Raw genomic sequence first — 26589 nt, 5'->3', positions numbered from 1 at the left:
CGACTTATACCGTAGAAAAGACGTCCGTACATATAAACGAAGAAGCGGGTTAACCGTTAGACTATAAGGAAGACTCTAATAAAGACGGCGAAGAAAATACCAAAGCAAGTAAAAAGGGCCACCTCTTAGATAGTGCGGCGCAGGCCTAGGAGTAAGAGTATATTTTTCTTTTTTCTTTTATCTTCTTTTATTTCCTTACTAATAAATAGAGTATAGGTCTAATCGAGATACGTTAATCTTAGCGATAGTTCGATCTTTTAATTCCCCGATTATCTTTTACGAGGCTTATCCGAGAGGTAATCCAGGATACGAGTAAGAGGATAGACCTACGAGTATACGTAACGGTAATAGGGGCACTTTAAGAAGCGGCAGAGACTTAGCTTATAACGATATTCTAATATACTTAAGTAGTAGCGATTTATACGAATAGGATTATAGTTACGGAGAAGGATATAAAATATATTAGGGATATATTAGCTTATTATAATATTATTCTATAATAACCCTCCCCCCCTGCTAGTAAGAAATACAGTACTTAATAAGTACTATATTTCTTAGCCGAATAAAGGGGTTAGGTTAACTATCTGCACGATAGTCTTAATATACTCTATATCTTTAGCCTTAATAGTGACCCTCTTAGTATAGAATACCGCCTTTTAAGATACTAGTTATTATTAGTTAATTAATCACTATTTTATTATTATATTAATTTATTAAACTTACTAGCAAAAAGTGTTATTAGCTATTATTCGGCTAATTCTTAAACCGCTAGGATAGCGTCCCGCTACTAGCGTATATATAGCCTAAAGTCCTAGGAAACCTCCTTTACTAGGCGTATAAAGGGGGCACGGGGAATTAGAAGTTACTTTAACTTCTGATATCTACGGATCTCCCGTAATACGACGGCTATAGCATAGTTAGTATATATACTAAATTAGTAAATAGGTTAGTTTACTTACTACCGGGCTTATTACGGCGCTTTTTCTTTATAGCCGTAACTGGCTGCTTCCTAGCAGCCCGATAAGCCAAGCCCTTCTTAGGCGCTCTTCCACCGGTAGCCTTACTAACGGGGAAGCAAGGTATGCCCTTAGGGCGAGTGCTAGCGCGACTATAATAAGTTAGTAAAATACCGATTATATAGGTTCTGAATAAAAACTTACGGCGGTATAGTAGTGGTAGTAGTGGTGGTGGTGGTAGGGTGGTGGTGGTGATAATAATAATAATAATAATAATAGTGATAGTAGTAATAGCGATAGTAGTGATAGTGGTAATAATAGCGGCGTAAATTAATATTATATTATAGAAGTTAATAATAGTCTAAATAAAGTTAGTATAGCCTTTATTTAGCTATAGAATAAAAAGAATAGAGGCGTTATTTACTTATTAGACTATTATTTACTGCTTAGAGGAAGAGGCTGCTAGATATAATAAAGGAGGTTTATTTAGGCAGCTTATAGAAAATAATAGTATAAAGGCAGGTATAAAGGCAGGTACGGTTACTATATTCCTTCCTTAATTAACACTATTATTAGATTTCTTTTATATTTCTTTTAGATTTACTACCTCTTTTTACGATCAGGGCTATTATTAACGAGTATTATTTTATAAAGCCTTACTCTTTATTTAATACTAGTTTATATTTTACTTCTTTTAGCTTATTAGATACAGTACTTAATATAGTACTTAATACCTACGTATATATAACGTACGGCGGCTCTACTAGGCCGCCCCACTATTATCCGCTTTAGGCCTACCCAATTAAACCCAGAACCTTTACTAGGCGGCCTAGGAAAGTCTTAGAGTCCTAATAGGTAGTCCCGCTCTCGCCTAGAAGAACCCAGGGGCTTAAATAGGTACCTAATAGGAATAGCTGGGTTCTTCTAGGGGCGAGCGGGGTAACCTATTAGAACTCTAAGACTTTCGTGGGCCGCCTAGTAAAGACCCCGGCTTCTAGTGGGCAGGCCTACTAGAACCCCTCGATCTAATTGGGGCCTGTTTAAACGGGCAGGGCCCTAATGGGTTAGGTCCACTTTTTCGTTTAGGCGCCTAAACGGCGGTTTAAATGGGTTTTGACGAAGCCTATATCTCATATGCAAATCAATTTAGGCGACTAATGATTAGCATGAATAAAGTCTGTAATAATTAAATGTCCTAGTATCTATCGTATCTACAACATCCATGATTCGATAGCCTATGTCTATGTCTATATCTATAATCCGTTTTGGCACCCTCGCGCCCCTAGTCCTTCTTAACCCGGCTCTTCTTGGGAACGCGGGCAAGCCAGTAGAAGAAGAAAGCGGCAACGATGTTGAAAGCAATGTAGACCCAAAGAAACCCAAAGTTGCGCCAGCGGTTGGCAAAGTCAATGTTGATGCTGGCCAAGAATTCATTCGTTTGCGCCATCGGACAGTAGAGACACTCTTCCGAACTCTCGGCCGAGCCCCCGACCAGCTGCCCGCCGGCGAACGACATGAAACCCGACATGTATTCGGCGCACGTGCTGCCGTTGGGCGCCACGAGGGAGACCACCTCGGTGGGGTCGCATTGGACGGGCGCGTTGGCCAGCGTCGTCCCCAGGAACCCCTCGACCACGTACGTGAGCGGGTTGACGCGGTACATGAAGATCCAGAAGCCCGGGAGCTCGTCCGGCCCGGCGAGGACGCCGCACATGGCGAACATGAGAATGAAAATGAGGTTGAGGACGCCGCCGGCGATGTCCGGGTTGGGCAGCCCCGCGATGAGCATGTGGCCGAACGAGCTCGTGAGCACGAAGAAGACCCAGACGAGGAGGAAGATGGTAATGCCGCGGGAATGCACTTGGTCGGTCCACTCGGCGTTGCGGTATAGTCCGATGGGGAAGTACCAGACGATGAACGAAAAGACGGACATGAGCTGGAGTGGTATTAGTCGCACGTTGGTAATCTGGATGAGCCCGGCTACTGCTTTGTCTGGATGTGTACTCACCGAGTTCCATGCCATCTCCACCATTATGTTGGCGGCCATGAACGACTGCCACGAATACGTCTTGGACGGCCGTTCGCGCGCCTCGTAGAGCGTCCGCTGGTCACAAAAGATGGGCGCCATTTCGTTCACAATCTGGGAGAAGATTGTCAGGAAGAGGAACACCCCGAACATCTGGTTCTGCAGTCCGCGGACGCTGTTCTCGCTGTTCAAAATGGAGAGACTGATCAAAAGAGACTGTAGCGGAGGGGAAGCAACAAGTTAGCTCAGAATCCAGTCGTCAATACCCCGCGGGGCATAGAGAAGGCCCGGAGGCAGTTGAGAGGAACGTACAGCACCGGCAGTCAGCCAAAACTTGGAGATGATATAAGTCGGACTGCGCCAAAACTGCTGGAAAGCCCGCTTCGTCACTTGCCCAATCTGGGTCGAGAAGGGCGCGGCAAACTCCTTGTACTGAGACGCATCCTGCGGGGCTGGCTCTCCCGGCGCCCCCTTTTCAGACGCATCGGCACTGAGCCGCGCCAGTTCGGCTTGGACCTCGCGGTACTCCGGGGATTGCCTCCACGTGGCAGGCCAGTCGATATCGGTCTGGGCCCCGGGCGCGGCGCCGATGACTTCCAGCATGTGCTCGGCCGGGTTGACGCCGGGCGGGAGAGGGGGCCCGCCGTTACGGGCGAAATAGTCCATCAACACCTTGGAGTCTTTGCCAATCTCTCCGAAATAGACGGTTTTACCGCCAGACGCGAGAAGCAGCAGCCGGTCGAATCTCTGGAAGAGCATGGCCGAAGGTTGATGGATAGTGCATAGAATCGCCTGCCCGCTCTTGGTCAGTTTTTCCATGAGGTTGCAGATGGACCACGAGGTCTGGCTATCGAGTCCCGAGGTCGGTTCGTCCAGGAACAGGAGGAGCTGCGGACGGGCAGCCAATTCGACGCCGATCGTTAGCCGTTTTCGCTGCTCGACGTTGAGACCTTCGCCGGGAACTCCGATAATTGCCTCCGAGTATTCCTCCATGCCCAAGAGATTAATGACGGTATCCACGTAGGCCATCTTTTCCTGCTTCGAGTAAATGGCGGGCTGTCTTAGGAGAGCACTGAAGGTGAGGGCCTCTCGGACGGTCGAGGTGGCAAGATGCAGGTCCTGTTGCTGCACGTATCCGGTTTTCCGCTGGAACGACGAGTCGCGTTGCTGTCCGTCGACGAGCATTTCACCCGAGATGACGCCCATGGTCACTCTACTGGCGAGGACATCGAGGAGGGTCGTTTTTCCGGCGCCAGAAACCCCCTGAGATCTAGTCAGCCATCTGTTGCAAGTGCACGCCGATGTAGGCCATTTCGCAAACTTACCATGAGAGCAGTCAGGGTGCCGGGCTTGACCCAACCGTCGACATGATCCAAGAGCCGCCGCGGCTCGCCTTTGATCTTAATATCGTAGCAGACATCTTTCCAGTGAAAGACAGACGTCTGTTTCTCAACCTCGGCCGTTCTATCCGTATCGCTGTCGCTGGACCTACCCCTCGGTTCTCCCGCAGCCGGGCCAGTCCCCTTTTCCACATCGGAAGCCTCCTGATGGTGTCTCTTCTTCATGGCCTTCCGCGTAAAGACAAGGACCTCGCCCTTGGAGCGCTCCGAGGCAATGTACTCGGTGGCCAAGAGATGCAGGAGCATGAAAAAAACCATGTAAGCGATGATGACCCCAAGGTTCCTCCACCGGTGAGAGTGGATGAATCCAAAGGCGGTTCGGACGTATGCGGCGCCGTCCACGTGGCTTTCACCCGGCACGGATCCCGGGACGGAACAAACCCTCGCATCGCCAGTGGCCGACTCGTACCCGGGCCCCGACGGGACCACTTCGGTGCACAGGAACTGGCGGCCAACAAACTCGTTGAGAAAGGTGCTCTCCAACCCGTAGAAGACCGGGTTCAGCCAGCGCAGCCACCCCAGCCAGACCTGCATGTACCCGACAGGGATCGTGAAGCCGGTGTACAAGACCATGCACAGCAGGATGATACAGGCGGGGGCCAGGGCCTGGTGGATGGATTTCGTGACCGAGCCGATGAGGCGGAAGAGCATGGACATGGCCAGGGTGATCATGAAGGAAAACAGGAGAAAGAAGAAAAAGGGGCCGGGCTCGCGACGGAGGTTGCACATGAAGTACAGCGTCGTGTTCATCAGGATGGCGTTGACGACCTTGTACGGCAGGTCGGTGATGATGGCCGCGAGGGCCTCGGCGCTCGGGTGGTAAAAGGCATAGCGGGCATGCTTCTCGACAATCTTGCGCTTCGCGTAGAGGGTCAGGATCTCCAGGATACTGGCAAAGGCGTTCATGAGGATGATGAAGAAGATGAGGACGGTCCGGCGGAAGAGGCTGCTCGTGTCTTGCGGGAGGTTGTAGAAGATGCTACTGATGATGATGGCCTCGAAGAGGTTGCTGATGAGCATGGTCAGCGGGATGGAGGGGTCGCCTTTGAGGAGCGTGAAACCCCGCCAGAGCGTCAAGCCTATCTGGTCCCAGTAGGAGAGGTTGAAGGGCGACCGCTCGCGCTGCAGCTTGGACTGTTCGAGTCGGCGCGACTGGAAGAACTGGCGGTGGTGTTCGCCGTCAAAGGGGTGCTCGTCAGTGTAGCGCTCAATCTCGTCCAGCAGCATGGCGCGCTGCTGGCTGGCCTTCCAGGCTTCGGCGAACTCGTCGGGCGTGCGGGGCGTCTTCCCTTCCCAGCCGGGACGGATGATCCGCTCGGCGTGGCTGGTCATGGAGGTCAGGAAGTCGGGGGTGGTCTGCTGGTCGGGGCAGACGAAGCCGAGGGCCTCAAAGTAGGCTCTGGCCTCGTCGGCCTTGCCGAAGAAGATTTGCCGGCCCTCGTAAAGGACAATGACCTTGTCAAAGAGCTGGAGCGGAGGACGTGAGTCGTGAGCTACATTGTACTCGTGTCATGGCAACGGCAGCTACACTTACATCGTAGGCAGCTTGGGGCGACTGATAGATGGCAACGCAGGAGGTGACGCCCATCACGTCGGCCTGGGTCCTCAGAGTGCGGCAGAACTCGATGGCGTTGGCGCTGTCGAGGCCTCGCGTGCTGTTATCCCAGCACTGCAGAGGCGAGTTACCGAGCGCAGCTTCCGCGATGGTAACGCGTTTCCTCTCGCCGCCGCTGACGCCCCGGAGGAAATCGTTGCCCACGCGGGTGTTCTTGGTGTGGGAGATGCCGAACATGGCCATGATGACATCGCGGAGGTGCTCGGCATACTCCCGACGGGAAAGGCCGGCGGGAACGGTCCTCGGCGAACGGGAGCGGGCGGCAAAGTAGAGGGTGTCGCCTACGGTGAGCTGGGGGAAGTGGTAGTCGACCTCGGCGGTATAGATGGCTTCCCCGCGATAGGCGGTTTTCATCTCCTCGGAGCGGATGCCCTGGTAGTTCATGGTGGCACCCGGGCTCACGTAGAAGCCATGGGTGTCCCCCGCGAGGGTGCGGAGGAGCGTGGAGCAGCCGGAGCCTGGGGGACCCAGGACGCAGAGCATCTCGCCGCTGTGGACGACGCCTTCGACATTGCGGAGGATATCTACGCGCTGCTTCCGGCCCTTACCGAATACTTTCCCGAGAAGGTTCAGGCCCTCGACGGCGACGTTGCCGACGGTCTTTTGAAAGTCGGTGGGGGTGCCGTAGCCGTAAACGTCGAGGTTCTGGAACGCGACACCGGTGGTCCGGGGCTTGTTCCCCTCGGAAGCCGCAATCCTATCCCGCAGGAAGGCTCTTGCCCACTTTCTGGCATTGAATTGCGAGCTGTTGGGATCGAGGGAGCTGTTTTCCGCGACGGGGAAAAGGGGCCCGATGGCTGCGGATTCGGACTGGGTTGTGATCCTTCTGGCAATCGCATGAAGTTCAGCGTCGATTTGCTCGTCGGGATCGACAGGATTCCAGGCCTTCTCCTGATCCCCTTGCGTGCTGAGTGACATTTCCGAGCTTGAAATGGCCGGATGGTTCATGGCCGCTGCATGCTGGATACCGTCACCCATGTCGACGACATAAGCCACCCCGGTGGTGAACTGGAACGAAATAGGGGACGAATTGACAATTGCAACAAGCTACATGTCTTTCGGAAAGCAACCGAGGGGTTGGCGACTATTTAATTAGTATTTCAGCTCTTATGGGGCCCATTTTCCTGTCTTATTTTGTTTTTCTTTTTGATTCTTGTTTTTCTCTTTTTTTTTCACTCCTTTTTTTGCTTCTGTTTTTCCGGGCCGGCCCCTACTCGGGCAGTCTCGGACCTGACTGACCCCTGACATTCTCCATTTTCATGCCCGTCGAAGCTTCGAAACAACGATTGGGAAGAATGATTCTAAGCATGTGATTACAAATGTCGCACTTCCACTATTCGCGCCAAGATATTCGTAATCCAGGAAAGGTAGCTGACGTGCAAAATACGAGACAATTCTGGGGCCCATTTGGCATTCTAGGGCGAAAACGGTCAAAACAGTGTGTATTCTCTAGCTATTGTTGGCCTAGGGGGTGTTTTTCGGGCTGTCTAGTGGGGGCGTGCCCATGGCACGTTATAAATCAGTTATAAATCACGAACTGTTTTCCACCCTAGAATGCGTCACCTAGTCGGAACCCGCGGGTCCCGGTCGGCCTGTGATGGAATTCGGACTTTGAGACATTTTTCCCGTAGGTCCGGCCCGTGTAAGTGCGGCTCAGTCTGCGAGTGCGTCCACGGGGTACCTGGGTACCTAACAAACACCGACTTCAGCAGCTAGGTACCTACCTAGGTAATTGACATGTACATGTACGTACCTACAATGTTTACACGGAGAAGAAAACCAAAGGAAATAAGAAAATAAATAACAAAAAGATAAAAAGAAAGGAAACATCTTTGACATCTCACTCTCTCCGAGGCAAACAAGGCAAAAAAAAGAAAAAAGCAAAAAGAAGACCTAATGATATCTCGTCAGGAATTGAGCCCGACGTGGGGATCGAACCCACAACCTTGAGATGGTGATCTCTTAATAAGAGTCTCACGCTCTACCGATTGAGCTAGCCGGGCAACCGGCTTATTGGACAACAGACGTGGGTACGGCGTATTTTTGGGTCGGTCAAGCTCGTGGTGCAACGTTTCCCACGGTTCGAGATAATTGGGTAGACTACAGTAGATAATAATGCATCTCTTAATTAGAAAATAATGTCATGCAATCAAGAATCTAATTTGGACATGTATTCGTATTACGGGAGGGCAAATCCAATGCGCCCCATCTAATCATGTCCAGGACAATGCCCTGGGCAGCCAATTCTGCTGAGCCGACTCACATCACCGTACACCCCACGTCCTCCGGGATCGCATTCCCAGACAGTCCGGATGCACCACCAAGCGCGTCGGACGCAGGAACCAGCTTCCCCCAGTAGACGTGATCCAAAAGCGAGGCCCTGCCTTCATGGAACACCTCGGCCATCACCCGCAGACATTCCTCGTCCTGGTCTCGGATGGCCATGGCCACGAGTCCGAATCTCTTCGTCTTGCTCCACTCCCCCCGTTTTTCGTACGCGTCAATGTAGACCGGGTGTCGCAAGTCTTTCAGCCTGTTTTCCATCTGCATCAAGATCATGACGCATATCGACGTGATATAGAGATAGTTGATACCGGATAATGGCTCGCTGTCGCTGCACACATCGTTGTAGACATCCAGCTTGACGCACGAGAGCATCTCCTCCGGGCTCATGTGGGCGTGTGGCCGGCCATGGCCATGCTTCTTCTTAAACTCGGCATCGGAGAAGAGTTTGTTGCCACTTCGAGTGGCGATGGACTCGAGCATGGACTGCATCTGCGCAGCATCGCCCTCTCGGAGGCCTCGCGCTAGGCTTAGCTGGGTACGCAGCTGGGCAGCCATCATCATCACGTCCTCGTCGTCTCGCATCCCCGGAGCGATGGCCTTGAATCGGCGGAGCAGGTCCGTGTCAGCGAGCCGCTTCTTTCCCGTGGCTGGGTCGACAACCTGCTTCGTCTGCGTGATGCGGAGCATGCCCAGCATCGAATGCGGCTGCAGGTCGTGGTCGGGGATGCGGCTCAGGTCCCAGCCGGCCTCGCGGTACAGCAGCAGGTTGGACTTTCGTTTGAACGATCGGTTTGCGCTGACATCCAGGACGGCATGAATATCCGGGAGCTTGCTCGCGAAGCGGCGACGATCAGCCGGGGAGGCTTGCTTCATGACCCGGTCGTACAGGGCCATGTTGAAGTCTTCCGTCGGGACCTTGCCGTCTACAAAGATGGCATCCTTGAGGAGGTTCTGAAGGTTCTCGAACAGCTCTACAGGCTTTTTGAGGTAACCTTTCTGGACGAGCATGTTGTGGAGGTGCACGAGCAAAGTGGGATCCGGCAGGCCCTCCCACAGCATCATGGATGCACGGTACATAATCTCGAGGCCCTCCATGAGACCGACGCCGCAGAGAAAAGGCGAATACTCCCACAAGCCGTTGGCGTTCGTGTTAGAGAACCGCGAGGGGGGTATGGCGTTCAGGCCGTACTTGTACTTGGTTTCGCCGAGCCAGTCGCGAAAGTCGAGCCGTATCTCTTGGATCAGGTCGGTATACTGATCATAGCGCTGGGGGTTTCCTATCCGTTCACCATCGCGCTTCAGCACTGCCTTGAGGACATCCACGGATCTCGGAAGGCCCGAGCCATCCCGCTCGTTATGCCGGTCCAGGAACATGTCGACGTCCCTGCGAGGCCGGAAGTCCCTAGCCGGAGGTTGCACGACGTGGCCCTGTAGGACGTGGAATGACCATCCCCGAGAGACGGTGAAGGCGTCGACGATGCATTGGAGTTGGAACACGTGTTGCGGGAGGATCTTCTTCCGGACGTCAGTCCCCTCCCTTTGCATGGCCAGCGACGTGACAAAGGCGGCAAAGTCGTTGATGCCGTAAATGTTGCGATGTTGACCCCAGGGTCCGAGGGGCGACCAGTCGACGTTTTCGAGGACATGGCGTTCCCCCTTGAGACGGATGCGCTGCACCACGACGCCCGAGAACACGTTGACCAGGTCGTAGAGCCAGTTGATCGTGTACGAACGGCGCCACTTCAGCCTCTCGTCGCGGCTGGCTCGCTGGAGGTCAAGGTTCGGATCCCAGTCGCGGATTTGCGCCAGCATGGCCTTGGTAGGTTTGCCGCTCCGGGTCTTTTGGTAGTCCGAGACAAAGTCGAGGAGATCGCGATAGGCGTTGATCAGGAAATGCTCCTTGATGTCGATGTTGGTTTCCCGAACCTGATGGGCGGCCCCACCGCCGGGCGCCAAATGATACAGTGCTACCGAGAACATACCCTGGGCTTTCTCGACGTTTCCGCGGGTCATGGTCTGCATAACGGTTTCGTACGAATCGTGGCCGGGGAAATCGACAAAGATGGCCAATTCGGTTTGTCTCACCATGGCCACGGCGATGTTGGACAGGACACCGGCCACGGCGCTGTTGAGTCCCTCATAGGCAACCTCACGCCAGATACCCAGGAGGTAGCTACGCAGGCTGGACCATTCCTTCATGATAGAGTAGACAGCCAGGAGGTAGTCGGTCATGATCCCCTCTTCGTCCTCGATGATGCGGTAGCTCTCCAGCGGCACGTCCTCAAGGTCCGCCCCTTTAGCCGGGCCGGGTTTCTGCTGCTTCTTGGCGGGTTTCTTTCCCTTCTTCCCCTTTTTCCCGCCCTTGCCCGGCTTCCTCTGCCCACGTCTTGGGGCAGCGTTGGCGCCTGTCGACGGGCCGGCTTCGTTGTCGGATGCCCCGTCGTCGGACGCGTCATCGTCAGCGGCTGTCTCCAGTTTGAGAGCAGCGAATTGATTAGAAAAGATGACATCCTCCGGATCATCGACGTTGTCGCTGTCCCCGGCCTGTTCCCTGGACGCCCAGGCTTCCCCGCCTAGAGCTTTGAAGGCCCTGGTCAGAGCATCGATGAAGTACCTGTGAGTGGCATTGCTCTTCTCAAGCTCGGGGTCTGGTTTTGCCGCAGCGAGTCGTTGGAATTCATCGTGAAAGGCCGACCTGGCGGAAATGACCGAGTCGAGCAAACGGAGGATGGCGGACGGGATGGGGCTCATGTGCTTCCCGATCAACTCCGCCATGGCGACGAGACCAGGAACGGTTGTCTGGCCCGTTGTATTCAAGGCGGGCTGCGATGGATCATCCTCAAGGCCGAAATTCCCTTTGATGATGGAATTCGAAGCGCGTATCATCCAATAAAGGAGATTGCGAGTGTCTCGCTTGTAGGAGACGTATGCATTGTAGGAGACCATGATTGCTAAGCCTAGCGGAGCAAACGGCAACGAATCCTAGGAACGAAACGAAAAAAAGGCTGTGGAGTTTGCGTCGGCTCTGAGCCTCTGGCGTCTAGTGCGCAGTCGCGCTGCTTTGCCTTCGTGCCAGAGTCAGGGATGAGGTTGCACAGTATAGCTCAAGACTCACGTGGCTTGAGCTGTCGACGATCTTCTCAGTGGAGGGTAAAGGGTTTTCCCCGCAAAAGGCGTACTTCGTACATATGTAGAGACGCTTTGACGTTCAGTAATCATATCTCATCTTCGTGTACGAAGTACGTACGAGTTACCTAATTACAAGTTTACAGGGTTTGTAGGTACTGAAAGGACACTTCCTAGGTTTAGGTACGAGCTCCCAGGAACACTTATCGTATGTATTATTGAAGCAGAGTTTAGACATTCTATAAAAATCTTATTTACTCCGTATATATTAGAAGAAGATAAAAGATTAGAAAAAAAAAACAAAAAGATGCGCGGCAACACTGATAGCCTGTTGAAACTGTGATGTGTCTGATTAGTAATACTCCATATCAGTGCCTCGGTATGATCAGCGGCTTGGAGCAGGTAGATCACGTGATGTTCACGATCTTCATATTCAGCGTAGAATCTCGGATCTCATTAGGGATCGGTTCAAGCAACGCGTGGGACTTCGACACGAGTCAAGTAATGGGTATTACATAATGCCTACTATGACCGACCCACCGGCGCAAAGAGCACCGGACGTTGTTGGCCGACCCGCGCCCGGCATCGTTAAGTCCGTCCTTCACAGTCTTCTTGAATCCACTTGAATCCAGAGATGTGTGATCCACCAGACGCTACGCTACGTCAAGAGGCCATCATGTCATCATGTGGGTATGAGGAAGCTCGTAGTTCAAGTTGGAACTTGGACATCCCGCGGGTATATATCCACATGGAATGCACCTCCTTCAGCTCATCCGCTGGACTGTTTCTGGGCTGGCTCATACATTCTGCTTTGTCTGAGAGAACGTGAAGAATTCAGGCTACTCCCTCTTTGACCCTCAACTCGAAACTCTTCCGTCCCCACCATGACAAGCGATACTGACTACACCTTCGAGGGCTGGGTCGCCCACGACCCGTCCTCCGTCGACGGAAAGATGAAATGGGAAACCTACACCCCAAAGCCCTTCACCGACTCGGACATCGACATCAAAGTCACCCACTGCGGCGTCTGCGGCACGGACCTGAGCAGCCTCCGCTCCGGCTGGAAACCCGCCGACTACCCCATCGTGGTCGGCCACGAGATTGTTGGCCACGTCGTACGTGTCGGCGCGAATGTAAAGGACGTGAAGCTGGGCGACCGCGTCGGCGTCGGGGCCCAGTCCGGCAGCTGCCTGCGGTCGGACTGCAAGTCGTGCAGCAGCGACAACGAACAGCACTGCCCCAACGAGCTCACCAGCACCTACGACTCGCGGTACAAGGACGGGAGCAAAGCCTACGGCGGCTACTCGCGCTACTGGCGCGGTCCGGCCAGCTTCGCCTTCAAGATCCCCGACGGGGTCCCGTCGGAGATTGCCGCCCCCCTGCTCTGCGGCGGCCTGACCGTGTATGCGCCCTTGGTGAACAATGGGGCCGGGCCGGGGGTGCGCGTGGCGGTGGCCGGGTTCGGCGGGCTGGGCCACCTGGCGGTTCTCTTTGCCAAGACGCTGGGCTGCGAGAAGGTGGTTGCCATTTCGCGGTCGCCGAGCAAGAGGGACGACGCGCTCCGGATGGGCGCGGACGACTACATCGCCACGGCGGAAGACGACAAGTGGCATACCAAGCACGCGCGGTCGTTCGACCTCATCATCTCGACCATCTCGGGTGCCGGTTTCCCGCTCGACCAGTACCTCTCCCTGCTGGATGTGAAGGGCAACCTGATCCAGGTCGGCGCGCCGGAAGATCCCATGCCCGCGTTCAGCGCCTTCTCCCTGATCATGGGAGACCGGAAGGTCGGCGGCAGTATGATCGGGTCTCGCAAGCAAGGGAGGGAAATGTTGGAACTCGTTGCGAAGACGGATCTGAAGTCTTGGGTCCAAGTCAGGCCCATGAGCGAGGCCAACCAGGTCATACAGGATATGGACAAGGGCAAGGCGAGGTACCGTTATGTCTTGCAGAATGAGTGATATGCACCATTCAAATATAGAGGGTAGAAAACAGCGGGAATGAGAGACGGCCGACACATGCTGGTAGCATATAACGAGATATGATATCAATTCCTCCCTGGGAAATCTCATCAACGCCCACTTGTGACGGACCCTCTGTGACGGCCATCATCGATATGACCATGTGGCGTTAGCGCTCGCCATGACACATCAGCTGCTGGGAATGCCTACCATGTCGTTCGGCAAGTGTACTGATTCGAATCTCCGCTGGTAGTGGCGGTAGGCTATGTTGAATGGAGAGGAGGATAATCGACAAAGAGGAAAAACTTGTACATATATGGAGTTGTGGGACGGAAACTGGGAGCCAGGCCATCCCTTCCCATTGTTCAAGGACGTACGAAGTAGGTACTCTGTACTGCAAATATGTACAGGTACCTACTGCGTACGTACCTTTCCTGGGTCGTACCTTACCTGGGTCGTGCCTTCCCCTTCCCGCCTCATGTCATCGGTTGCCTAAACGTAACTTGTACCACCCTGATGATTGATCTCGAAGTGTCCGTAGATCAAGCTTAGCATCGGATCGGCAGCGGGCTTATATTCTAGGTCTCTCAGTTCCTCCGACACACACGATCGACCACCCGTTGGCCTACATTTGACCTCGAATTCCTTCTCAGTCAAGGGAGATAATATCGTATAGTCACTCCCAATTAAAGGCGTCCGCATCCCGAGTCCGACAACCCACCCTCATCAACATGTCGCATCTCTACAAGTCCGAGGCCCCCGTCGACCTCGCCGTGAACCCAGGCATTCTCAGCTTCTTCGAGGACTTTTACCGCGTGTCCGATACTCCAAACGACCACCAGGCCTACGCCGACAACTTCACCGACGATGCTACATTCATCCTGGCCTCCAAGGTAAGCCGAGGCCGCTCGGAGATCCTCTCGACGCGAGAGGGGATGTGGGAAAACATCGCCTCTCGTAAGCATACGCCTGCCAAGATCTTCCCCTATGGCAACAACTCGCACGAGTTCATGCTTTACGGAGACGTCGACTTTACCTTCAAGAACGGCGGCGAGGGCAAGCTACCATGGGCTGCCCGCGCCGAGTTGGTCCAATCGCCGGCTGGTGTGTGGAAGATGAGCTTCTATCAAGTCTATCTCGTAGGCCGCCCATTCTTCGTCGCAGAGCGAATTCCCCTCCAAAACTGACGGTATATCTTTAGGACACTGGTAGTGGCGTCTATGGGACGAAGTGAGCCGAATTTGTGTGACCCGTCGGCCTAGCTCGAACGTGACAACGGTGGGAGAGTGTCGAGGCAGGAGGTGGAGGGGAGAATCAATGTGATCTTGATCGGGCAGCGGGTAACACGAGCGAGTCGGCAAATAGCAGAGAAACTGGATGAGCGGAGAAGAACAGAAAGTGTGCGCGACTCTGCAAGACCTTGAACTCACGGGCGTCCAAGACTGAATGGCCTCCTTTTGCTTGCACCAGCTAGAAAGGCTTGGTAAGACTCGTTACACATAACGAATGACCACTGGAGATGGATCTGCTGAGTACTGAGTAGACTATCACAGATGAACCTGAGAGAGACGCTATTTGGGCCATGCAATTCCCAGACTCTTCAAGGCCTTTTCATGCGACAGTTAACTAACTTGGTGCCACTATCCACCACGAGCTCGCACCGAGATGCGACGTCCACGATCTCTGTGAAATGTGAGAAAAGTCGCCCTGTGAAGTTTCTAACTGTCAATAGACCACGCACAGGGACCTGGTGCAATTTACAGAGCACTCAACCTAACCTCCCGAGTCCTGAAGCCATCGGAGCCTCGGAACACGAAACTTAAGCTTCACTTTCCGTCACACCTCCCGGAACCCGACGCATGACACACTTTAACTCTAGCTCCGACCCTAGATCCAATCGGACCAAACCCAACGTGGTTGTGCCACATCCTCCCGATCGTGGCTGGCGGGTCATGCGGGTGAGATTTGTAGTACTCTGGGAACTCCGGCGATCCGACGAGGACCCCTTCCGATGACGTTTTTTACCCAGTCCTCTCTCAACCCGCCGCTGCATGCAGCACCCGTGCCGATGAATGGGGAAGCCGAAGAAACAACTCCATTAGCTGCCTCCCTGGCGCCTTGGCTCCCTGGCTCGGTTTGCCCACACAGTGGACATTCTGGTTATCGGATCAGGGGATTGAGTTAGGTTGTGGGGGCGCCAGATACGCCACCATGGCCCCAAGCCCATTCTATTCCCTTTGGTGGCGTTTTTTGGGTGGGTGGTTACCGTCAAGATCTTGGGCTGCGCATGGATATTCTCCGAGGCAATGGAATGACGATGGATTCCATGGACTCTCCGCTCTTGTCTGCATCCAAGAAGACGGCAACGAAAGCAACGACAACAAGTTCGGGAGAACAATCACAGGTTTCTCGTCGAATTATCTCCGGCTCGTCGCTCTACCATCCTCACCAACAGTTCATCTTCGCACAGCGTTGCTCGGCACCATGACTAGGCCGTTCTACTCGACGACAACGGAGACCAAGCGCATCTTGGATCTCATAACGTCGCTCGTCCCGCTTCCGCTCAGCCAGGAACATATTCGAAACAATGTGTCGTTTACGTCCTCGCGCGAGTTGCCCTATTTCCCCATCCCGTTCAAAGAAACCGAAGTCGCAGCGGCATTGAAAGCTATCGAGGGAAACTTGGCGTCCGCGCTCGCCGCGCTCGGGAATGATGGCCAGAAATCACCCGCCTCTGTCACTGTCAACCTGGAGAAGACGACCACGTTCCTCTTCCAGGCCTATCTAGCCACTGTCGGGGGGTTTGGCAAGCTTGACAAGGAGGTGAAGCCATTCCTGAAGGGTACGACGTTCATCCCTTTTCCCCCTTGTCCGCAATGGGAAAACTGACCAGACGATTGATGCTGTCTGCCTCGATAGATACGGATTTGTTGCAGGCCCAGTCCGACCCATATCGACGCATGTCGGCGAACCTGTATGAGACCAAGCGCATGGGGGAATACTATCATATCCACGGCTCACTGGAGGCATCTACGACGCTGCGCATGATCGGCCTTGAGCCTTTCAGACCGGATCTCCATGACCACGATGCCATCGTTGAGACGATCGAGTCAAAAGTTAAGCAGTTTACCATTGAGGAACTTGAAGACTTGAACACCAAGAACCGCCAGGCGGGTATCCCTGCCTTGACATACGAAGACTTTTGCGCAACGCCTCATGTGAGCGGTCCTCTTATTTCGTTAACACTCTCTGTCCTTTTTGGCCTCCCCCCTGAATATGAAAATAATTGTAGGACCACTGCTGACCAGCCCAAAGGGCAAAGCCAACATCGACTTGCCACCATGGGCAGTTCATAACCTCGAAGAAACGACCCCGCCAACTCCATTACCCAAGACAACAGCGAACCGCGTCCTGTCGGGAGTGAAAGTGCTAGAGCTATGCCGTATCATCGCCGGCCCGGTCATGGGCCGCATCTTGGCGGAATACGGCGCGGACGTGCTGAAAGTCACGGGGCCCAATCTCAGTGACGTGCCGTTCTTCCAAGTCGACGGCAACATGGGCAAGCATGCTACCCAAATCGACTTGAAATCCGATCAAGGGAGGCGCGTGTTTGAGGCGCTCCTCGCCGACGCCGATGTCGTGTTGGACGGGTACCGCCCGGGGGCGATTGAGAAACTCGGCTACGGGCCGGAAGCCCTGGCAGAGATGGCAAAAAAGCGAGGAAAGGGTATCGTCTATGTCAATGAGAACTGCTTCGGGTACGAGGGTCCGTGGGCGGACCGGCCTGGTTGGCAGCAGATTGCCGATTGTGTAAGTTGTTTGCCTGCCAACTGTCTCGACCAGCTGACAGCACCGCCATACCCCCAAACCTTTTTTTTTGTCTTTTTTCTTTCTCCTCTTATCCGCTCCGAGCGGCTTCCAATGGCCAAAACCGTCAAGTCATCTCGCAGTATATTAACTAACCCACCCCTACAGGCCAGCGGCGTTGCCTGGGAACAAGGCCACTTCATGGGCCTCGACGAACCCGTCGTGCCGCCTTTCCCCATCTCCGATTACGGCACCGGCTGCATGGGCGCCATTGCCGCGCTGACGGGCCTCTACCACCGCGCAACCCATGGCGGCTCCTGGCACGGCAAGGTCTCGCTGCTGCAGTACGACCTCCTCCTCTTCAAAGTCGGGATGTACTCGGAGGAAGTCCGGGACCAGCTCCGAAAGGAGGCCGGCGAAGAGTTCCTCGCGCTCCGACACAGCCACAGCGTGGATCAGATCTCGGGCACCGCGCTCCGCCGGTTGAAGTCGCTCCACCCGCATTTGGTGGACATGAGCGAAATGGGCGTCGCGTGGTATTCCGATGCGTACAAGGCGGACGTGGTTGTCGTCAAGCCCGTTGCGGAAGTGGAGGACCTGGATATCGGTTTCGAGAGGGCGAGCCGTCCTAACGAGACGGATGCGCCCAGCTGGGACTTTTCGGGCGATAAGGATTTTTGTAAGGGGGTTTTCACTGTCGATGGGTCGCTGACTGGTATTAGTGAGGCCGACGGAGCGAACGGGATTTGATGTTTCTCTTTTGGCGTTTCTTGGTTGGGTACATGTAAACTAGCGAGATAATGACCAACTCTCCATTTCGATCTACTTTGCTATTGCTAAGGCAGCTTGAGCCATGGATGATCCATCCCTGAGCGAGAATTGTGAGCACTCACTTCTCATTGTCTAGTTGTCCTTGGTTGCGTGTCTTGGGTCGTTATCCTCTTTCGAAGCTTGGCACGGTACTGCCTGTATGGATTAGGACAGTTTTCACTCAGGGGCCCTTCGTTATTGGCGAACGGCTGTGTCCGGGGTCCGGGGTCCGGGGTACGGGGGTTGGAGTCTCCGGGGTCAAGTCCCAACTATCAATTACGCCGTACCTACCAAATCACAACTCACACAATTTCTAAAGACAACATCGGCATTATAGTGCTCGCAATTGAAGTATCTGCATCCCGTATATCTTGTATATCCAGGCGCATTAGAAGGTAAGGTGCTGCTTATGGGAGTTGGTGAATCATCACTCCCCGAGGTAAGCAAGCACGATCCTTAACAACAATGGCGGCTGGATCGACTTGAATCCAAACCATACCGGAAGCTCGGATCGTGGGGGAGGCTGGGAGTGGCAGGAGCTAGAGCTTTATGTGATATTATGAGGTATAAAGCGGCTTGCGGTAAGGGTTAGCTCGGGCTGAGTACGTGTTTTAGTATCGTATCTCTGAGTACGGCCACTTGGGAATAATACATCGCGCTTCGAGGCAGTGAAGTTATCGGTACGAGGACAGAGGGAGAAATAAAGGAAGGAACTATGGTATCTAACATGTAATAACCCGCGGCTCCTGGTTCCTGAACATGCGGGCCGCCGTCTAAAGTAACTGCACCCATCTTTCTACCTTCCAAGTCCCCGAGTCTCTACAAAGTACCTCCTTCCGTCGTTATTTGTTTTTCTTGCCTCTCCATCTTATCCATTGCGTCTTTCTCTACTGCGTCTTCCTTCTGGGTAACCGACAAACGCCAACACCGCCCGCCAATACCAACCACCTCCTCGTTCTCAACGCCCAAGACGATTCGCACAGCATGGGTTCCGTACAGGACATCCCCGGCACGACCGACGGCGTCGCTACCCTCGGCCAGGAGTTCACCAAGAATGTGATTCGGTCCATGGGCCCCAGCGCCTCGCCGAGGATGCGCGAAGTCATGGGCTGCTTCATCCAGCACATTCACGACTTTGCCCGCGAGTGCAACCTCACGGTCGACGAGTGGATGGCCGCCGTCAAGATGATCAACTGGGCCGGTCAGATGAGCGACGACAAGCGGAACGAAGGCCAGCTCATGTGCGACATTCTCGGCCTGGAGTCGTACGTGTTTATAGTTCTTCCCCTTTCTTCTGCGTCCCGTCTCTGTATCGAACTTCCCATTCTCTATTGATCGACTTGTCAAATCATGACTCTCTGACATTCTATTCAATTGCAGGCTCGTCGACGACATCACATACCAGAAGGCCCTGAAGAGCGGCAAGCCAGTCACTGCCTCGGCCATCCTTGGCCCCTTCTGGAGGGCCGACACACCCACCCGTCCGAACGGTACGAATATTTCCGAGGACACCCCTGAGGACGGCCAGCTCGTCTACATGCACGGCAGGGTGACCGATGTTGAATCTGGGGAGCCCATTCCGAACGCCACTGTCGACATTTGGCAGGCATCAACAAATGGTGAGAAAGAATCGGAAATCCACCCATACCTTGAGTTGCAGAGTAATGACAATTTTGGATCATCCGTTGTAGGGCTTTATGAGCAACAAGATCCCAACCAAAAGGAGCACAACCTGCGTGGCAAGTTTGTCACCAACAGCCATGGCGAGTATTGGCTGTACTGCTTGCGCCCGACACCCTACCCGGTATGCTCCTTGACTCCCTGGAGTCCCTGGCAACTTTTCCCACTACTCTATAGAACGAAGACTCGAGAGAAAACTCCCTCTGACTTGTTGTCTCTTCTTTTTTCCCCTTTACAGATCCCAAACGATGGCCCGGCTGGCAAGCTCCTGACCCTTCTCGATCGTCACGAGTGGCGACCAGCTCATATACACTTGATGGTATGGAAAAGATTGACACCCGCCCTCTGCTGTACTTCTGCAAGTACCCGTCCTTGTTTGAAGCGGAAACTGACATCTCTCATCGCCGAATCAGGCCCTTGCGGATGGCTACAAGCCCATCACTACGCAGATTTTCGACAAGGACTCGGCTTATCTCAGCGATGACTCTGTGTTTGCCGTCAAGGAGGGCCTGATAGTGTCCTTTGCCGAGCGAAAGCAGGACCCACAGGCAGGCTTGGAGCTCAAGTACGATATTCGCCTGGCCCGCTGTACCGAGACCTTTTCGTGATTCTCTTTTTTTCCCTCGTTTCTTTGATTCGAGTGCTGCTCATCCCCAGGGGCCAGGGCTATATGAGGGAGCAACACTATTCTATGTTCTTTTCTCTTCAAGTCTCCCATCAAGGGGTCCATGTTCCGTGGAGACATCACTTACATCGAATGTCTGTGGACCGTGTTACACTTAGCTAGTTACACTCGGCCGCCCCCTTGCATAGGGTACCGAGAATAGTATGTTTCCGGACGACACTTGGTGGAACGCCTGGTTACGGAAAATGCGCCAATGCGGGACTGGTGACATTTTATTCTAATTTAATTACTCAACTTGCACCTGTTTTTTGTCCCAGTTGAATGGGACGGAATTTGACGATCCAGGGCTCCGGTGCGACGGTGACACGGTGACACGGGACCGGCTCTGGTCCCGGACTGCCCGTGCGGCCTTCCAGTTTTCAAGCCCACGGCCCACCAATCCGGTGTATTATTTTCCTAATATTGATCGTCTCATGCTCGTCTTACTATCTGAAGAAATATGACGTGCTCTTATGGATGGTCGGGCAGCCGGGCCTCATTGTGTCGCAGTCAAAAGTCGCAATCCCCTGTGGTTCAAGACGCGACATCGTACCATTGGTGCGACGTAGTATCGCTTGAGACAACATGAGATGATCCACCTGTCATGAACTGGAACCGCGATCAACATACGGCGATCTGACCATGTGGAGCGGCAAAGATTGACAGGTACAGCGGCAATTGGATGCAACATTGGGTTGTGCCCATACCCGTAAAGGCAGGTGCTTAGACCTGTCAAATGTCAATGATGCGATGTTTATTTTTATTGGGACCATGGTTGCGGCTCTGCTCTGAAGCTTTGACGACATCGTACGAACGTGTCTCTCGCTGTATTGGATTCGGGCGTTGGATCGGATTGTTGATGCTGCACACTCTCAAGAAACCGCGATGTTGAGGGGGGTGCACTGTAATCGGTTCAATCGTTTTACAGTCGGGTTCCGCGCATCTCAAAAAGTTTAGAGGATGTATACGACTGCGACGGTAAGGACCTAAGGGCTCTACAACATATCTCCAGCGACTACCAAGTCATAGATGAGTGGCTGGATGCACTCGTGTCCCCGTTGCGACTTGGCCATTCGCTGAATGTCTCTTCGTGCCATAGCCAGCGGGAGGTCAGTGGGTCGTCAAGTACAGTATATCAGAACAACAGAGTGCCAACCACGTGCAGCTTCAAGTTGATGGAGCTGCGGCGTTTTCATATACTTTGTATGTTGTAATTCATCATTCGGCCGGCAGTTAAAAGCGTCGCTCAAAGTCGCAGTTGCAAGAGATGCGATTTTTAATAAGAATTAATAATTATTATCAGACTCAAGAACTCTCGAGAGGAAACTCGTTCATCCCACACATAAACCAGGCCCTGAACCCATGCCGTGCTCCGCCTTTCGGGAGTCGTTTCTTCACCCACCATCCCGTCTTTGAACCCCCCGCAAAGTAGTAATACAACGTATTGCTGGGATGCGGCTTGTTGGGTACCTACCGCGAACGCATGCTAGACTCATTGGCCAGCGTTGAATTCCGCGGCCAGTGCACGTGCCCCTACAAAGACCGATTTGAGGTGCATCATCCATCTCGACAGCGCAAATACATCACTACCTAGCTGGTATGGGCACGGCGGCCTTCGATGTGGTGGTTCCCTTACAGACAGTGACCCAAATCGTAGACACGGCGCCTTAATATCACATCTCGGCCTAGTCGCGTCGACCGGAGATATCATATCCAGTTCCAGAGTGCTGACCCGGTCCAAGCTTCTGGCCATCACAACCTACACCGGTCTCGGACCATTCATATGCATCGTATTCTCATGCAGAGAATTCATATCCTGTCGGCAAGCTCGAGCAATGCTGGTGGGTCATTACGCGGCCTGCGATCAGAAGAAGCAATTCGGGCGGGAAAGCCCCGAAAAACGAACCACTGCCGCGCATCCACCGCCTTTTGATTGTTCTTGGTGACCTGCATGGTGTTTAAATAACAGTGGAAAAAATGGGTGCACAGGCGAAGAATGCCCGGGGTGGTGGGTTGACTCGGACGGTTGAGTCAGACAAGGGTGCGTGAACATCAGAGATATGCAGTGTCGCAGAACTGATGCTGGAACTTTCGCACTCGTGGACAATATTCCAGGGTTCTGCCGTGTGGGTGGCTTACAACATACAGCACCTAACGCCAGTTACCTTGTAAAATAAAAGCCAATGTCGGCTGATCCGAAATCGGCTGGGCTTTCAAGCGTTGTGTATGTACGAATAAACGTTCCAGCTCAACCACAACTCCACAAACCCCACGGTATGCTAGGACGAGCAGAGTTCAGAAGTTTACGGCACTTGCCTGCCAATCAATCCCAACGTCGAGCGGGCCCAAGTTAAAGTGCTGGCAATCCTCCGTGCGCTGGGACCCGACGACCAGGGGCTTGTTTATCCATCCGGCAACCATGGATTCGACTCGCCCAACGTTCGTTCCCTGTTGATCGGCATATGCAGTGGTGAATTCCTGGGGCGCCAGCCACTGATATGCCGATCCCATCCCTTTTTCACCCCGGCTAGCTCCTTCGCGGGGCCGGTGGCGTTCTCTTGGCAATTGAAGTTTAGTAATTGAGCAACTCGGACGGCTCAAACGCAGACGGCCAAGCCTTGTCGGTTAGGAACTATCAACCCATCCAGCCTAAGGTATGTACGTTGTATGTATGTACGTACATACGAGGGGTTCGAGTTCTCAAACGTTGTTTTCCACCCGTCGTCTTTTCTATTCTACTGACTTTCCATACAAAGTTGCGAATGAATACTGCGGTACCTGGAGCTGATTGTGGGGTGTCGGCGGGGCGTGGCCGATGCCGGATCCGGGACGGAACGGACCGAAAACCCCGGAGGTAGCACGGTGTACCAGTCGAGAAACACACAGACGGGACAAAAACCATGGAGATTTTCAGGCGACTCATGATTGTCCTTCGTTGGTTCGACTTTCCTTGTTGCTTTGGCAACGGGTCACGGATGTAATTTGCGGTCTGGGAAGCACATGTTCGTGTCGCTATCACGATACATGATACATCACCTCGTGGGTACGTTGCACATGTGTACATTGACCCCCGACCCCCGACCCCGAGCCTGACCCCCGATGAGGGGAGCCAATTAATACAATATACCCAAGTCTTTGCATCTTGTTAAAGTGCCAAGTTGCCCATGTCCAAGTGGCTGATCACAGTCTACCCCTACATAGCTTCGGACCATGAGTCCCCGTAGCAGCGTAGTTACCTATTTTACTCGGTGGCTTGCTTGTCGAAGTGGGGTTGTCGTCTCGGTGAGGCAACGGACCAATATTCAAGCCGTCATGGTGAGATGGAATTCCCAAACTCCTCTTCCATGCCTTTCGATTCCCTGCCATGAGTTTATTTAGCCGAAGGGTATGTTCGGGGAAAAACCGGAGAGGGGCCGCATCGCCAAGCTCGGCATTCCAACGTCCCTCTCTATGTACTGCAGTTATATGGGGCCATTGGCTGGTGATCGTATGGATGAGGCTTGTCCAGGCGCTCGGCAGCAGCTTGTGGCGTCGCTCTAGACAGTTGCTGGGATGTTTACCCGTGTCATCAGGCTTACGGATGGCGCCTCTTACCCCACGTGGATTGAGATCCTAGCCGTGCAAGAACAACGGAGCCGGTTGAAGTCAAAGGCCTATCCAGCCACATCGACGTACCCTGGTTGCCACTGAAGTATATCTATAAAAGCCAGGCCAGAAACGTATTTTCTTCAGACATCCACCTCCAACGCTCCTCGTCATCCAAGAAGCACCAAGAGACATCCCATACACCTCTACCAAAAACAACCACCATAACCACTATCAAAATGCGTCTCCTGACTGCCTTCTTCATCACCCTCGCTGCTGGCGCCTACGCCTCTCCTCACGCGTTAGTTCACCCAATTCATACATGTATACAATCCTCGCCGAAAACCAGTGGCTAACTAATCCTTCTTCCATCCAGTCTGGCTGAGGAGCGGAGCGTCAGCGCCGATGACAGCGTCCCCTTCGTCCCCGAGCACTTCCAGTGCAAGGAGGACAGCGACTGCGTCGAGCGCAACGTCGGCAACTGCTGCGGCTATTACCCCATGTGCGCCAACGCCGACGCCGTGCTGCCTCACCCCTGCCCCAACGGCGGTGCCGGTGTCTGCGGCTGGCCCATGATCGATGCGTGCAAGTGCGGTAGCAAGGGCGGCTGCATGTCGCTCCAGGGCGGACGGATCGTCCACGGAAGCCAGTATGAATAATTGCGGTTACGTGCTTGGGTTCGGTGCATGGCGTTGTCTCTTTGTCTGGGGGAGGAAACCGAAACGGCCCCGGGGGGGATGCATGCATATGAGGGACACCTACGGGCTGTTGAATTGGGTGATGTTTTATGAGAAATGTCAATGTTGTCAATGAACAGCTGGGAGAAGATCCAGCCAAATTTTCCCAATGACTTTGATTCATCAACTGTGTGTCATGTGAAGTGTAAAGCGCTGTGTGGTAAATTAGCGGACGATTGGGAAGTCGGTGTGTTGGAAGTCAGCTTAATGCATGGCATGGTAGAAAGTATGTGCCAAATTCCGAGTGCTCAGTATTCAATGCAGTTACATTCTTAAGTATATCCTCATAGCAGGTCGTTAGAGAGGGTCTGCGGCCGTGCCTGTACTGATGCACTGTACCCATACCAGTTGAGACCACACAGAAGCGTCTATGAATGAGCGGGTCGTTGTCTGAGAGCTTTGAGCTGTATCTTATTGTTGTTTTAAAGACTCGGTTGGTTAAGTTCATTCTCTTACAATTAAGGGCTTGTGATAAATTGATAGCGGTAACTTGGTCAAGCTAATACACTGGACAGCGATACCAACAGCTCTTACTGGACGCAAAACATCTCAAACGGCATAAGTACAGATGCAAACAGTAAGGTGCTAAAGGCATGTATATACCTAGGTACGGATTAGGATGGAAGCATTTGGTAGATGCAGGCTCCCGTTATGTCTCTTCAGGAGTCAGGCTCACAAGAATTATTCGTAAGACTTCTAGGAAAGGCTCAATTATATAGGGCATAAAATGCAGTTAGACTCTAGTTATATCAGAATATCTCCAAGTGAATAATAGGAGATTGGCATAAAGTATTATCAACCATGTTGTTTCTTAGCCATTCTTAGATATTGATATATACACGCTCATATGCAGTGATTCTGATTGCCCCCCGGGACAGAGCCCTTGAAAAGTCAGACTCGAGAGTCCAAGTTGTAATTTGGCCCTGGAAGCCTCTAGAATTTTCACACCACCGGGAATCTTCTTTGCAAACGGGTAGCCCCAATGCTATCCACATGCCTACTATTTTCGCCTCCTTCTCTCCATTATACAACTATAGCTTTGCTGACAACATTAGCTATCTATTGCATGGTACGTCAAACTTTGGTTGCTGCGACACATTCTACATTCTCTGATCACATATCGATAGACCCCGCGGATCGCTGGTTTTTACGCCATCACCACCTGCCCCCATTCCCGATTCTCGAAGGCTGAAGGCCTAGGCTCCTTTGGCACATTTCCAAGATGGTTGATTGCAAGGCTTGCAGCCGCTCCTTTGGAAGCCGAGAATCGCTCAGACAGCACGTCTCAAGTAAGCATCCGAGCATCTATTGCGAACGTTGCCGACGATTTTTCACTTCTGCCGAGGCCAAGCAGCAACACCTTGCCAACTCTTCTCAACATAACATCTGCGACTGGTGCTCCCACAAGCCTGATTTCCCCTCGAACGACGAGCTTAACGAGCATTTCGAAGAGGAACACAATATGTGCCATGACTGCCGGCGATTTTTTAGTTCCCCATCCGCCCTCGAAAATGTATATATATACCCTCCCCCACAGTCCTTCTTATAGATGCCATACCCAATCCAATGCCTGGCGACTAACGCCGCATGTTTTCAGCACGGTATCACCCACGCCGAGAAAAACACCAGATGCTACGGATGCGAGAGATACTTCGTCTCCAATTCCGCCATGATTCTGCACCTCGAGGATGGGAACTGCGAGTCAGGCGTGGATTGGGATTTTATTAACGAGAAAGCGTTCGGTTTTTACAGCCGACATGAATTTCTCTGCACTGACGACCAAGACTTCGACTTCCAGTGCCCGACATGCGAGACGCTCTTCCGCTGGATAAGCGGTATGTTGCAGCACATGGAGAGCTATGTTCCTTGCAGAGGACAAAACAGGGGATGGGACATCATGCTCGACTTCCTACGCTACTTGAGCCTTGAAATTTGA

General features: G+C 53.1%; 9 protein-coding genes and 1 non-coding gene across 10 annotated transcripts; 6 read left to right on the top strand and 4 right to left on the bottom strand.

Moving 5' to 3' along the window:
* Positions 1-326: 326 nt before the first annotated feature.
* On the bottom strand, positions 327-6975 carry ACRALDRAFT_1082331 (uncharacterized protein; the record flags this gene model as incomplete). The annotated part of the gene is made up of 11 exons (XM_071019295.1): positions 327-394; positions 651-664; positions 867-906; positions 960-1108; positions 1561-1581; positions 1710-1732; positions 2254-2892; positions 2965-3198; positions 3295-4245; positions 4308-5849; positions 5917-6975. The coding sequence occupies 11 exons, from the start codon at positions 6973-6975 to the stop codon at positions 327-329; spliced, it is 4740 nt and encodes a 1579-aa protein (XP_070874459.1).
* A 571-nt stretch (positions 6976-7546) lies between these two features.
* Positions 7547-11229, bottom strand: ACRALDRAFT_1082332 (uncharacterized protein; the record flags this gene model as incomplete). The annotated part of the gene is made up of 3 exons (XM_071019296.1): positions 7547-7686; positions 7940-8097; positions 8261-11229. 3 exons carry the CDS (start codon positions 11227-11229, stop codon positions 7547-7549), a joined length of 3267 nt encoding a protein of 1088 aa, XP_070874458.1.
* ACRALDRAFT_t139 lies at positions 7915-8000 on the bottom strand. Its single transcript has one exon. It is a non-coding gene; the product is annotated as a tRNA-Lys (tRNA).
* Positions 11230-12117: 888 nt separating the features above from the next.
* Positions 12118-13535, top strand: ACRALDRAFT_1064448 (uncharacterized protein). Its single transcript, XM_071016970.1, has one exon. The coding sequence runs from the start codon at positions 12294-12296 to the stop codon at positions 13368-13370; it is 1077 nt and encodes a 358-aa protein (XP_070874457.1). The 5' UTR covers positions 12118-12293; the 3' UTR covers positions 13371-13535.
* A 385-nt stretch (positions 13536-13920) lies between these two features.
* ACRALDRAFT_1076934 (uncharacterized protein) lies at positions 13921-14983 on the top strand. Its single transcript, XM_071018563.1, has 2 exons — positions 13921-14509; positions 14572-14983. The coding sequence occupies exons 1-2, from the start codon at positions 14102-14104 to the stop codon at positions 14602-14604; spliced, it is 441 nt and encodes a 146-aa protein (XP_070874456.1). The 5' UTR covers positions 13921-14101; the 3' UTR covers positions 14605-14983.
* A 653-nt stretch (positions 14984-15636) lies between these two features.
* Positions 15637-18016, top strand: ACRALDRAFT_1076935 (uncharacterized protein). The gene is made up of 4 exons (XM_071018564.1): positions 15637-16212; positions 16290-16588; positions 16686-17180; positions 17346-18016. The coding sequence occupies exons 1-4, from the start codon at positions 15855-15857 to the stop codon at positions 17925-17927; spliced, it is 1734 nt and encodes a 577-aa protein (XP_070874455.1). The 5' UTR covers positions 15637-15854; the 3' UTR covers positions 17928-18016.
* A 1039-nt stretch (positions 18017-19055) lies between these two features.
* ACRALDRAFT_1034476 (uncharacterized protein) lies at positions 19056-20275 on the top strand (the record flags this gene model as incomplete). The annotated part of the gene is made up of 5 exons (XM_071014974.1): positions 19056-19252; positions 19368-19606; positions 19679-19791; positions 19906-19986; positions 20081-20275. 5 exons carry the CDS (start codon positions 19056-19058, stop codon positions 20273-20275), a joined length of 825 nt encoding a protein of 274 aa, XP_070874454.1.
* A 2108-nt stretch (positions 20276-22383) lies between these two features.
* Positions 22384-23333, bottom strand: ACRALDRAFT_211335 (uncharacterized protein; the record flags this gene model as incomplete). The annotated part of the gene is made up of 8 exons (XM_071023635.1): positions 22384-22450; positions 22497-22536; positions 22572-22610; positions 22644-22888; positions 22920-22963; positions 23017-23030; positions 23075-23280; positions 23305-23333. 8 exons carry the CDS (start codon positions 23331-23333, stop codon positions 22384-22386), a joined length of 684 nt encoding a protein of 227 aa, XP_070874453.1.
* A 668-nt stretch (positions 23334-24001) lies between these two features.
* On the top strand, positions 24002-24764 carry ACRALDRAFT_1064451 (uncharacterized protein). The gene is made up of 2 exons (XM_071016971.1): positions 24002-24217; positions 24293-24764. The coding sequence occupies exons 1-2, from the start codon at positions 24156-24158 to the stop codon at positions 24573-24575; spliced, it is 345 nt and encodes a 114-aa protein (XP_070874452.1). The 5' UTR covers positions 24002-24155; the 3' UTR covers positions 24576-24764.
* A 1111-nt stretch (positions 24765-25875) lies between these two features.
* ACRALDRAFT_2104083 (uncharacterized protein) lies at positions 25876-26589 on the top strand (the record flags this gene model as incomplete). Its single annotated transcript, XM_071023168.1, has 2 exons — positions 25876-26166; positions 26251-26589. 2 exons carry the CDS (start codon positions 25876-25878, stop codon positions 26587-26589), a joined length of 630 nt encoding a protein of 209 aa, XP_070874451.1.

The sequence above is a fragment of the Sodiomyces alcalophilus genome (genome assembly GCF_042370955.1).
Source record: "Sodiomyces alcalophilus JCM 7366 unplaced genomic scaffold ACRALscaffold_4, whole genome shotgun sequence".
In the NCBI taxonomy this organism is placed as follows: domain Eukaryota; kingdom Fungi; phylum Ascomycota; class Sordariomycetes; order Glomerellales; family Plectosphaerellaceae; genus Sodiomyces; species Sodiomyces alcalophilus.
This window is presented reverse-complemented; position numbering and strand designations above follow the sequence as displayed.

Excerpts from the sequence above, each read along its gene's own strand:
- ACRALDRAFT_1076935 (XM_071018564.1), top strand. The coding sequence starts at position 15,855 with ATGACTAGGCCGTTCTACTCGACGACAACGGAGACCAAGCGCATCTTG. Across the intron at positions 16,213-16,289 it reads GGTGAAGCCATTCCTGAAGG|ATACGGATTTGTTGCAGGCC; the intron begins GTACGACGTTCA and ends CTGCCTCGATAG. Across the intron at positions 16,589-16,685 it reads ACTTTTGCGCAACGCCTCAT|GGCAAAGCCAACATCGACTT; the intron begins GTGAGCGGTCCT and ends ACCAGCCCAAAG.
- ACRALDRAFT_1064448 (XM_071016970.1), top strand. The coding sequence starts at position 12,294 with ATGACAAGCGATACTGACTACACCTTCGAGGGCTGGGTCGCCCACGAC.
- ACRALDRAFT_1064451 (XM_071016971.1), top strand. The coding sequence starts at position 24,156 with ATGCGTCTCCTGACTGCCTTCTTCATCACCCTCGCTGCTGGCGCCTAC. Across the intron at positions 24,218-24,292 it reads GCCTACGCCTCTCCTCACGC|TCTGGCTGAGGAGCGGAGCG; the intron begins GTTAGTTCACCC and ends TCTTCCATCCAG.
- ACRALDRAFT_1076934 (XM_071018563.1), top strand. The coding sequence starts at position 14,102 with ATGTCGCATCTCTACAAGTCCGAGGCCCCCGTCGACCTCGCCGTGAAC. Across the intron at positions 14,510-14,571 it reads GCTTCTATCAAGTCTATCTC|GACACTGGTAGTGGCGTCTA; the intron begins GTAGGCCGCCCA and ends GTATATCTTTAG.